The 12,422-nt window shown below is 40.7% G+C and overlaps 2 protein-coding genes across 9 annotated transcripts in view; one reads left to right on the top strand and one right to left on the bottom strand.

Moving 5' to 3' along the window:
* On the bottom strand, positions 591 to 5,735 carry EXOSC3 (exosome component 3). The gene is made up of 4 exons (XM_021397991.1): positions 5,298 to 5,735; positions 5,069 to 5,218; positions 3,471 to 3,622; positions 591 to 897 (listed from the first exon to the last, which is right to left on the bottom strand). The coding sequence occupies exons 1-4, from the start codon at positions 5,718 to 5,720 to the stop codon at positions 696 to 698; spliced, it is 927 nt and encodes a 308-aa protein (XP_021253666.1). The 5' UTR covers positions 5,721 to 5,735; the 3' UTR covers positions 591 to 695.
* The window catches only part of LOC110399378 (S-adenosylmethionine synthase), a 38,311-nt gene continuing 31,577 nt past the window's right edge, over positions 5,689 to 12,422 (top strand). For 3 of the 8 annotated variants that reach the window (XM_021397989.1, XM_021397987.1, XM_021397988.1), the window contains exons 1-5: positions 5,850 to 6,593; positions 6,698 to 6,820; positions 7,299 to 7,370; positions 8,258 to 8,350; positions 10,746 to 10,804. In XM_021397989.1, coding sequence (XP_021253664.1) covers positions 6,447 to 6,593; positions 6,698 to 6,820; positions 7,299 to 7,370; positions 8,258 to 8,350; positions 10,746 to 10,799 — 489 coding nt within the window. In that variant the 5' untranslated portion in view covers positions 5,850 to 6,446 and the 3' untranslated portion in view covers positions 10,800 to 10,804. The other 5 variants (XM_021397981.1, XM_021397979.1, XM_021397980.1 and 2 more) reach the window with 5 other exon arrangements.

Below are 12,422 nucleotides of genomic sequence, written 5' to 3'. Positions count from 1 at the left end.
CATAATAAAACAGGAGGCATTACTTTCAGAGCAGCCCTCATAGTACCTCCATTTAGCCACTAAGTTTCCTGAATGTTCGTACTGAAGTTATATTCTAAACTCTGTTTCCTTGAGGCCATTAGCCAGGTTATCTTTCAGGGAAAGTCTTAATGCCACTGGGATGATGCATTCAGCCTTAATTGATCACCTGCCTGAAGCACGTTGTAATTACTTTCTGGTACACCCTACAATTACTTTCTTGTATTTCTCCATCTGTGTCTCTATTCTCAAATTCTCTAAGATTGTATAAATAGTGATGGATTGATCTAATACTGAGCACCTGACCAGAATAGATGGTTCACAGGATGCTCTCAGCTATCCCAAGTAAACATGTACTATTTGAAGCTTATAATATTAACTAGTAAAACACAGTTTATAAACTGACTGGTTTTCTCCTGGAAAAACTGCATGTCAAAACTCACAATTAATTGAAGCTTTTCAAGACCCTCTCCACACCAGTCAAAATCCACAACAGACAGTGTTTCATAATCACAAGTGATCCTAAATAAGGTAGAACCAGCTGAGTGCATAAAGGGAATTGAAGAACCACCAAAAATGTCTAGGACTTTATTTAGAATGTCACTTTTAATATAAATCTGAATACAAAAATAACAGAACATTCTACAGTTATTACAAATCCTCAAACTTTCTTCTACTCAATTTCCTGACAGTTTGGCAAGTGCTTGTTTTCTCTGCTCCGCAGTCATGTACTCACAAGCTTCTAAAATATTTACTATAATTAAAGTCTGTTGGACTGTTTTTGCTTTTACCCATATTCTTCCATTCATTCCCAGCACCAGCTCAAATGGGTACAGCTGTGACAGTTCCTGAATTATTTCACATTTGGGAGCCAAGAGCCTGTAAAGTAAGATTAGGAAGGGTTAGAGGAAAAAGTGAATGCTCACATTTGATAAGAATTACATCATTATCAGTCAGTAACTAGACTGCAGCACTGGCATTACGAGAGCAACTCCAAAAGGTAAGATGACTCAAGTTGCATACCCATTCAAAATAGCCATCCCATAGCAGAATTTAAATTTCCCTCTCAAAATATGCGCACTTAAAGACAGCACTTGTGAATAGCCAGTTGTTTTTCTAATTAGATTCAGAAGAGTTACCTGGCAAATATAAAGTGAAATCCTACTAATCATTAAACAAAGTAACATTCTGAAGTGCTGCAACCTTTTAATTTGACACCAAAGGTAGGGATGCATCTTCTAAAACAAGATTTCCCCACTCATCCTTCAGGAAGTAATAACAACACAGCAGTAGATGGAGACTGTTTTTGTTTTATCAACTCACTGAAAAGTAAGTGGCAAGAATATGGTAACACATTTAGTATTCCATCAGACTCCAACAAGATTTTTCAAAGAAAACAAACTTATTATTCATAAGTAGTTTACTTGTAACATACTCATTTCTTTATTCACATATAGAGAACACGGAAAAGCAAGAAAAAGGCTGAAAAATAACTTGCAGTTCACACTGATGATAGGACACGTAAACCAAATTATTTACAAAACCCAGGTATGAAATAGCTACCTCGTATTTCCAAAGAACAGATGCCCATCTCTCCTCCCTTCAACATCAAAACAACAAGAACTTTGACCATCATTTATCCCTACCAGCTCGTATTTTGTGATAGTCACAAATTGTGTATTTAACTTAGCACTACCCCAAATAACTCCAAGTTTGGAATGCATTTAAAAGATTGGATTGGTTCCTAGGTTAACATACAAGTTTTTAAATGAAAATCCTGTTTTTTGTTTTTGTTTTTTTTAGATCTGTATTCTTATTTCAAGGTACCTTCTTTTTCCTTTGGATGTCACAGAAAAGTTTATTGATAAGATCCCTTCATTTGGTGGGAGATGTAAATTTGGCTGACAGCTATCTCAGGAAAAGGATATCATTTTCATTTTTTAAGCTTCAACCCAGTAGGTACATTCTAAAACCATACCTTGGACTGTTTGATTTCCCCAGGTAAATGGTTTTATTTTCTACATTGCCTTTGCAGCCAAGTCACTACTTACTTAAAAAAAAAAAAACAACAACAAAACAGGTCATGTAATATACAGGAGCATCTAAATTTCTTAACTGGGAAAAATACGTGCTGTTTCTGGTTCAATATACATTCATCCTCTACTCAGTAAAACTGGTACAAAAGCACTAGAACAACCACATAGCCTGATTACTGGTTCGTTCACACTTCTTGGATTAGAAATAGTCCAAATATAATATACCTAAAAATACAATGTTACTCTCCTAGTTTCAGCTGCGCAGAGTTGTTTTTCTTCACTGTCTGCTACCATGCTATGTTTTGGTTTTAGCAGAAAAACAATGTTGATAATACACCAATGTTTCTAGATGCTGCTGAGCAGTGCTGTACAGAGCCAAGCATACTTCATTTTTCCCACTTTCTCTTACTGTCCTACCAGCTGGGGGGCTGAGGAACAGACAAGGAGCTGGGAGGCACAGGGCAGGGCACCCAAGAAGCTGGGAGGGGATAGAAACAAGACAGCTGACTTAAACTGGCCAAAGGGATATTCCATACCATATGACATCATGCAGAAAGTAAGTTTTGAAAGGGACAGAAGTTCTTTCTTCTCTCTCTTCTGCTGCTTGGGGCCTAGCTGGGCATCGGTCAGCAGGTAGTAAGCAACTGCTTGCACATCACCTGTCATATACATTCATTGTGCTGGGGCCCCCAGCACAAGAAGGACGTGGAGCTCTTGGAACGAGAGCAGAGGAGGGCGACCAAGATGATCAGAGGGCTGGCGCACCTCTCCTATGAGGAAAGATTGAGGGAACTGGGCTTGTTTAGCTTGGAGAAGAGAATGCTCCAGGGAGACCTCATTGTGGCCTTCCAATACTTGAAGGGAGCATATAAACAGGAGGGGGAACGATTGTTCACGAGGGTTGATGCGACAGAACAAGGGGGAATGGTTTTAAACTGAGACAGGGGAGATTTAGGTTAGATATTAGAAGGAAGTTTTTCCACACAGATGGTGGTGACGCACTGGAACAGGTTGCCCAGGGAGGTTGTGGATGCCCCACCCCAGAGGCATTCAAGACCAGACTGGACGTGGCTCTGGGCAGCCTGGTCTAGTGGTTGGCGACCCTGCACTTAGCAGGGGGGTTGAGACTCGATGATCCTTGAGGTCCTTTTCAACCCAGGCCATTCTATGATATATATGTATTTGTCTTAACTATTATTATTTTTTTCCTTCTCTCGATAAATAGTTTCATCTTAACCCTTGAGTTCTACTCTGTGGTGTTGTTTTCTTTTTACCTATTCTATTCCCCATCCCATTGGGAAAGGTAGTGGCAGTGGGGTGGAAGGAGATGAGCAAATGACTGTGTGGTGCTTAAGCACCTGCTGGGTTAAACCACAATAGTTACATGTTAGCATAACTGGATTTGTTAATACTTACTTCCTTATCAGACCTAAGGAAACTTTAAAGAGGAAGCCGTCTTGTCCAATTACTCCCATTCCACTTGATCTTCCACTGCTGTCTATACAGACCATCTCTGGTTCCATGTCTTTATTTGCTACAAGGAACTGACCATAAATAATATCTCCCACCTAAAGCAAGCAATGCCAGAAAACAAAAAGTATTAAAGAAGATCATATTGCGCATTTGTAAGAAACATTCAGTTGATAAAGATGCACCAAGACAGCAAAATAGTTGTAACTATTGGTTACATAATGGTGGATGAAAATCTGGATGTGAACCAGCAGTGTGTGCTTGCACCTTGGAAGGCCAACTGCATCCTAGGCTGGATCAAAAGAGGGGTGGCCAGCAGGGTGAGCGAGGTAACTGTCCCCTTTTACTCTACTCTTGTGAGGCCCCATTTGGTGTACTACGTCCAAGCCTGGGGCCCCTGGCACAAGAAGAATGCAGAGCTGTTGAAGCGCGTCAGAAGAGGGCCAGAGCACCTCTCCTGTGAAGAAAGGTTGAGGGAATTAGGCTTGTTTAGCTTGGAGAAGAGAAGGCTCTGGGGAGACCTCATTGCAGCCTTCCAGTACTTGAAGGGAGTGACTTTTTATATAGCCTAACAGTGACAGGACAAGGGAGAATGGCTTTGAACTAAAAGAGGGGAGATTAAGGTTAGATGTTAGGAAAACATTCTTTACTAAGAGTGCAATGAAGCACTGGCACAGGCTGCCCAGAGCTGCGACTGCCTCAGTCCTGGAGGCAGTCAAGGCCAGCTTGAATGCGGCCAGGCAGTGTGATCTAGTGGATGGCAACCCTCCCAGTGACAGGGGATTGGAATTGGATCATATTTAAGGCCCATTCCAACCCAAGCCTTTCTGTGATTAGATGATTAATTACTGATGATAGAAAAATGAGCTATTATAATAGAAATTGTTCTCCTCTTCTACTAAAGACACTTTTATGAACAAAAATGTATGTTGTATGATGACATCACCACTAGAATCTGAAAGATTATTACAAAAAACTACAGAATTACATTTCATAGAGTAACTGTTCTTTTTTTAAGTACTGAACTTAAGTTTCTCTTTCTCCAGACATTAAGAGCATTAAAAACCAATTCTGCTATTGCAATGGTTTATCAGGGCTGCCAGAAAGCCATACCAGTCTATTTCATTTTAATTCACAGACCATTTTACACTCTGGTGATGGCATTTCTGGTAAATGCACATATTACAAAACAGTTTACAAACGTTACAAAGCAAACCCTCCTCTATCAATACCAGCGCTAAGAGGATGTTTTCAAGCCTCAGCGTGCCCCCTTGGGACGCACATGACTACATGAATTGCACCTGCCGCCAGCAGGTTATGGGAAAGCTACAGCATAAGAAGCGAAGAAGCACAAAAAGCTCTTGAGAAAATATAGACTGATGGACTCATCGTGAAGAGTCCCCAGATGGGCCACGGTAAAACCTTCGTGAATAAAGCCACCTCCATCCTTTTACTTTACACCACGTAAGTAGCAAAAACAGCTATTACAAAGGAAAGCTGTTAAAGCTCAGCCTGTCACACGGCAGCACTGCCGGCAGCGTTACCTGCACATTGGGCCTGTTCCTCTTGGTCGCGCCCTCGAAGGCCAGGTAGGACAGCGAAGCTTGCTCGCTGCCGCCGACGTCCAGCCGGAACACGTCCCCCACCTTGCCCGTCACGATGCCGATAACGTGGTCTCCCTTCACCGGCACGTACTGCAAGCGGCAGCGGGTACAAGCGGTCAGCGGGCTCCTCCTGCACCCCACCTCCCCCCGCAGCCCGCTGTCCCCGTACCCGCTTCTGCTGCGAGTCCACCCAGTAGGCGCCGCCCGCCGCCGTCCCGCCGCCCGCCTGCCGGTGCCGCAGCAGCCCGCACTTGGTCACCAGCAGCCCGCCCGCACAGCGCCGCAGGCCCGGCCCGCAAAGCAGCCGCCCCCGCGGAGCCGCGCTAGTGCCCAGCGGCAGCCGCTCGAGGTCCTGCTCGGGGTGGGAGGGCAGCAGCAGCACGTCGCCCGGCAATACAACTTGCCCCACACGGGACTCCGCAGGGACGCCGCCACCCGCCATCACTCCAGATGGGTCGCCCGGACGCGTGCGCGATGCCCCCTTAGACGAGGGCCGCGCATGCGCGGGGGCGTTCCGGCGGAAGCTGACGCAAAATGGCGATGGCCGATCGAAGGCCGTGGGCGGAGCGGCAGCGACACCGCCCGGCCGCATGGCGCGGAGGCTTTTCCCATTCGAAGGGCTCCTACCGGGCGCGCGGGCGCCGCGTAGCGGCATTCGGTTGCTTAGTAACGCGGGAGGACGCGGTGCGTGTGAACCAGCGTGTTTCGGCTGGTAGGAGGGACGCAGTAGGGGATCGGGAACAGGACCGCTTAGGATGCGGCCTGGGAGGGGGAGGAGGCCTCAGGCTGTGCTTCAGCGGAGTTCGGGGGTGTGGGTGGGGGCTGCGGGTGAGACAGGGCAGCGCAATTAAGGGCTGCTGGTGCCCCCGGGGCTATGACGGCCGCCTCCGGCCTTGTCACCGGCGTAACACAGATCGGGTTTCAATGTGTTATGTGTTTATCAGCCCAGGGCCGGTGACACATTGTATGTGCACAAAGTTGTTCTTTTGTGCTTGCTTCGGGCTCTGCTCTAATGTCCCTTAACTCAGTTTTGTTAGTTCCAATGGAGATCTGTCCTTAATTGTTCAGACCGTTCACAGAAGTGCTCCACCGTTCTTCAGGTGCCTGCGTAGTAGAATTGATCTAAGGCTGAAGCTTCTAAGGACTAAAGCAATATTAGATTTAGATAGCTTTCTTATATAATTGCCTAATTAAATTAGCTTTAATAAAATGAGTGATATCATATTCGGAATATGATGCAGTCAATACTTCTGAAAACTCCTAATTTAACTCTGGTGTTGGTGACCAGCGTCTGTTAGTTTGTTTTTAGTAGATATGAATGGAGTCTCAATACCTGAGGAGATGCCTGGGAAGTTGCTTGAAAAAGGGACTGGCAGAGGTTGTGGAGCATCGGCCTGCAGACCCAATAGAGTACCTGGCACACTGGATTTACAACTACAAGAGAACTCTAGATGAAGAACGAAAGGTGGATCTATCTTGGGCAAAATATTTAATGACAATGTAATTGATGCTGTTTAATCTCTCTTTATGTTTTGTTTTTTAATTGATTTTGTGTTATCTCTGAAATAGAGAATGTTGGAAAGGATTGAACTGGAAAAAGAACAGGAGGCAGCCCGGGAAGAACTCGAAATTTTAAGAAAAATGAAGGAAGAAGAGCTAACGATTCAACAGAGACTTGAAGAACAACGACAGGTTAATAATAATGTATAATTATCGTAGCATATGATGCTGGGGCAACTTGTAGCTCTCACTACAATGTTCATTGTATTCTTATTTTGAAAAAAAAAGATAACAGAAAACAAGTGTTTAAACCTCACATTTTGGAAATAATAAATAAAGGACTAGTCAGCAGCTGGGGAGAAAAACTTACCTGCTGCATGGTAAGATGTTAACAAAAATGGAGAGTCTAAGGTATAGAGCAACTAACTGAATATTTATACGAAAAATAATTTAAAATAAGTAGACTGTCTTCTGTAATTAATTACCTTACCTATTTTTTTCCTGTAGAATCTGTATAGATTAATCTGTCTATACTAGATACTGTGCAGCATCAAAGAGCCTAATCCAAAGTATAGGAGATAATGAACATTAACTACTAAAGGGCATAAGGAATGAATATCAAAAGTGTGTACGCTATCTCTACCTGTCTATTTCTTCTTCCTTATGATAGGAACAAGAACGTGAGAAGCTGAGACTGCAGAATGAAGAAGAGAAAATACAGTTGCAGCAGAAGGATCAAGAGGTTTAAGCCAAAGCTTAGTCAAGAGTTTGGAAATACTGTTAATCAGCTCTCTTCCAGATTCAGTCACTAAATACAGAATGCAAGGCAGAAACCTAGAAGTGTTGAAGTAACACAGAGGAAAAAAAAAAAAAGCAAACATCTGGGAAGAGTGTTTAGCCCTTCCTTCCAGTCTAGGTTTTATACTTGAATTTTCATCTGTTCTCTTGGGTTTATTTAGCTAATATTCAGAACAGAACAAAAATTTATTGTAAAATCTAGCTTAATTTCAGCTTATTTTTTTGTGAGAAAATACTAGAACTTAAATGTGTCTAATTTAAATGTCTAGATAGTAACGTTTTACTGTGTGGCAGTGTGAAGTCCATTTGCTGTACCTGGAAAAGGAACTATCCCTTGGAGTTGGGATGGTTCTTGATTCTGTGATCTTCCTCTGTGTATACAGAGGTCCATGTAAATATATTGTCATGTAATGCTATTTCAGTAAAAAATATAGACTGACAATTGACATTTAACTTAAATGTGAAATATTTCTTAAATTTACATGGAGCAAAATAGTTTAGAGATATGGCTATTTTTAGAGCACTGTGTTGAAATACCGATAGTGCATTACTAGAAAAATGACAGCGTAAATGTGACAGGAAAGTGAGTATGTAGGTATATAAATTGAAGCAAAAAAAATCCTATTGTTCAAAAGAAAACCTCCTAAAAATAGTCTTGACAAGCATACAAAGACCCCATTCACACACCAACACATTTGTGTACCATGCATCTGAAGTATTCTCTTTATATTAATACATAAAAGATATTTTAGCATATTTAAAGTATTCACTGTAGATGATTACTCATGACACAGAATACTTTTAACTGAAAACGTATTTCCATTACCGCAGGAAAATGAAAAGACGATAGCTGAACTTACAGATAGAGCAGGAGCACCTGATTTGACCAGAGTTGAGGAGCAAGATGAGAGTGGACTGTCTGAGGTAAGTGTTTGGAAAGAAAGAGATTATAAATAGTTAATTCTCAAATATTTGCTTGCTGACATATCAAAAACTAAGACTGTTCTAGTTAACCCTATGCTGGTTCTTTCCTATAATTTTAATGGATATTATTTTGGCCACAGTCTTCACACTGTCCTTAGCCTGTTGTCTAGTACAAGTTAATACATTCTAAAAGACTACCTATGTGGTGTTGAGTGAGTAAATCCCCAAGATTTAAAATGCCCCTTTATATTCATATGTGCTATGTATTGAAGTATTAATATTCTCAGAGAGGAGGCAACCTTCCTTTGCCATTTGAGCAGATGTCATACAGGACGCATACTAAATGGTGAAAGATGACTTGCTTCTGACTGAAGTTTTTTATATTTTTCCGATTGGTCTGAAGTATATTGTTTGTGCAGCGGAATGCACTCTTCTGCAGAGATATTGGAACAACTATTTAATGTAAAAGACCAGGTAGCAAGAGCACACAGTGCTCAGTGTGGCAAAGACCTGCTAAGAATCAGGTTATCTGAGGCCCATGCCAGCATGGCAGTATTTATTCCAGTACTACAACTATGAATCTAAATTGTGATATGCAGGTATCTTCTACACCCATTTTTTTTTCACTTTGTACTTGAAAATCCTGGTACCTGAGAGGGCATCAATCAACCTTCATTGATTGTAAAGCATGGCAGTACATTTAACAGATGATGCTGCTTTATGCACATCACTGGAGATAAATATTGATGTGTCTATCTTTTTTCAGCTATTCTAAGTAGTGTGACTTGGAATTTTGCTAGACTAGTTTTAGTACTACATCTGAACCCTTTTTCCTTTATTAGCCTTAATAATTTGCTCGTTTGATTTCTGACATTGGCAGAAAAATTCTTGCTCAGAACTTAAATTTGTGATATTAACATGCTTTCAGCTTAAGGTTGCTTTAGTAACAACCTGTTTTATAAGCGTTTTCCAAATACATATGTGAATATATTTATGATTATACCTAGGGCCAAGTTTCCACAATTATTTTGGTTTTGCTAAGAGGTAAATGTGATGAAATCTCAAGGCCTTGCCTAGCCCTGATTTTTGTAATTTTCTAGTAACTGAATATTAAAAACTGTACATGTACAGATGTATTTTATGTGTACTTAAATAAATGAATTGCAAAATCAGAAGTGCAGATGAATCAAAGAACCATAGAATGGCTTGGGTTGGAAGGGACCTTAAAAGTCATCTAGTTTCAACAACTCTGCCATGGTTGCAGTACTCCAGATGGGGCCCACAAGGGCAGAGTAGAGGGGGACAATCACCTCCCCCACCCTTCTGGCCACCCCACTTTTGATGCAGCCCATGATGCAGTTGGCCTTCTGAGCTGCAGGTGCACACTGCTGACTCACACCAAGCTTTTCATCCACCAGAACCCCCAAGTCCTTCTCCACAGGGTAGCTCTCAATCAGCTCTTCTCCCAGTCTGTACACATACCTGAGATTGCCCCTACTCTGGCCTTATTGAGCCTCATTAGATTCATGTTGGCCCACATCTCAAGCTTGTCCAGGTCCCTCTAGATGGCACCCCTTACTTCTGTTCTATCAGCTGCACCACTCAGCTTAGAGTCATCTGCAACCTTGCAGAGGGTGCATGCGCTCAACAGCACTATTCTGGTCATTGATAATGTTGAAGAGTGCCGGACCCAAGATGGACCTCTGGCGGGCACCACTCCTGGCCGGCCTCCACCTGGACATAGAATTGTTGATCACAGCCCTGTGCCTATGACCATCCAACCAATTCCTTATCCACTGGATAATCCGCTCATCCAATCCATATCTTAACAATTTAGAGATAAAAATGTGATCTGGGGCCATATCAAAGGCCTTGCAGCAGTCCAGGTGGGTGACATATCTGTTAACTTTCCTTTATCCACTGATCATAGAAGGCCACCAGATTGGTGAGGCACAATCTGCCCTTGGTGAAGTCATGCTGGCTGTCTCAGATTACCTTCTCTTCTCACATGTCTTCTGTGTCATCTGCAAAGTTTTCATGCCTAATATTGTTTAAAGTTGGATTGCATTAGTCCTTTCTTGATGTCACTGCAGGTTTTGCAGTGCTACAATTTTTTTATTAAAATACAGATTAAGAATAGATCAATAAAATGAAACTATATACATCTTTAGTATTGAAACTATTCTGTTCTCAGAGTTGTAGCACTTCATCCAAACTTACTGGATCTTAGAATGAGTCTGGTGATAAAACTACATCATATTTAACTGAATAGAAGAATACACATTTCTATTTATGAATAATGACTTGTCTGTCTTATGTGGGTTTTTTCTTTTTTTTTCCTTCTTTGTACAATGTTAATGCTAACATTTGATATATATATATTTTTTGTCTTTAGATTGCAACAGATTTAATGCCAGAGTTAGAACAAGAAAGTTCCCAGCTGATCTGAAAGCAGTAAATATAATTTCTACTCATTACTAGCTGACCCTGAAGGGCAATGTCTTAATTTGTGTACTTTGTATAGAGAACTGATTATACGCCTGTTGTTTTGGTTTCTTTGCTTTCTGGGTGTTCGTGTAAAGCCTGTTAATTTTGGCATGCCATGCTTCCTTTCTGTTCTTAAACCACAGTAGCTGGCATGGCTGAGGTGGAGGCAGAAAACTGGAATTGCGATAAAAGAAATAAATATATTTTTCACTTATTACCTTATTACCTTATTATTCTTGAAGTGTAAAAAAATTAATATAGGTGTGGATTTTATGTATCAAGATTATTTTGGAGTAGGGGCTACAATATGATAATTTGAATAGACTGTAAAAAAAAGATCAAAAAGACTTTACATGCATGTGAAAGCTTTCTGATATTAAGAAGGAATGCTATATGTATCAGGAGGTGGAGCAAGTTTTGTACATCAAACTAAATGCAAAATTTAGTCAGAGGATCTATGCCATTAGGAAGTAACTTCCTGTGACTTATTAGACAGATGTACTAAAAGATGTCTGTCTAACAAAAATCATGAGGTACTTCTTGTGACGCTAGTTGTTTGCTCTAGGTTTTAAAATCTTTTCTGGTTACTGTGTGATATTAGATGAGCTGCAAGTGTCAGCATATTCATTTTGTTTAGCTGGATTTTAAAACAATCTTTCCTGCATTTGCCTTGAATTTGCAAGTTAACAAACTGTCTGTGTTGATCGTCTCTACTAAATACCATTATAAAATAAAATTAATTTAATTAAAACCTATTAATAATGTATACACAACAGCTTCTTGTGCCAGTCTCAGGTGGAGTAACTGGATAAATAGATGAAGGTTTTCATTTGAACCAGTATTTATACTTCAGTCTTTTTATCTATATATGTTTACCATGAAAACTTCAGCCTTCATATATAATTAGGAAATATATTTAACATAAGACAGTATTTTAAATATGCTAGTAAATAATTCTAATTACTAATTCCAAGAAGTGACTTTCATTACCTGTTTTTTCATAACATTTGCATCCTCATTGCATTTTGTTGTATGTGTGTCCACTAGAGTGCATCCTAAAAAAAAGAAACAGTGGTGGTTGTGTCAGTTACAAACATCTGTCATTTCGTTTCAGCTCTTTTTAACTGTTTCTTTTTCTTTGTGGTCTTTCAGTTGCTATTTCTCATTCTCTTTCTAGATAGGAACTTGAATTTTCAAATGGAAGCTTTTATCAGAAAATTCCTTTAGCATCTGTCAAAATTAAATGGCAGATTCTAGCTTACATATTCCTTTGCTGTTATATTAATCTGATAGTATATAAAGACATAAGGTGTTCAAATGGCATTTAAAGGATTTCCAGTTTTTCATAATTTGATGCACGCAGTCATGGTGCACAGTTTGCCTCTTATTGCTTTACAGGAATTCCTATCTTAGATGTGGGGCCAGAGGGTAAGCATTTGTCTCAGTGCTGAAGGTGCAAAACAGCTGTGGGACACTTGGAAACATTACTGTAGTTCACAACAAAGATGACTTCTGCTTAGGTGTCTAAGTCTGGAAGTAAATTAAGACAGCTTAAAATCATTACCTTCTCCTTCTGAACTTCAAC

Source organism: Numida meleagris, chromosome 5, assembly GCF_002078875.1.
Source record: "Numida meleagris isolate 19003 breed g44 Domestic line chromosome 5, NumMel1.0, whole genome shotgun sequence".
Lineage (NCBI taxonomy): Eukaryota > Metazoa > Chordata > Aves > Galliformes > Numididae > Numida > Numida meleagris.
The sequence above is the reverse complement of the archived record's forward strand: the minus strand, read 5'-3'. Positions and strand labels throughout refer to the sequence as shown.

What these genes read in the sequence shown, in the direction of transcription:
- EXOSC3 (XM_021397991.1), bottom strand. Translation starts at nt 5,720, where the DNA reads ATGCGGCCGGGCGGTGTCGCTGCCGCTCCGCCCACGGCCTTCGATCGG. An exon ending in TGGACTCGCAGCAGAAGCGG is followed by an intron (nt 5,219 to 5,297) that starts GTACGGGGACAG and finishes TGCCGCTTGCAG; the next exon opens with TACGTGCCGGTGAAGGGAGA. An exon ending in TCCTTAGGTCTGATAAGGAA is followed by an intron (nt 898 to 3,470) that starts GTAAGTATTAAC and finishes CTTACTTTACAG; the next exon opens with GCTCTTGGCTCCCAAATGTG.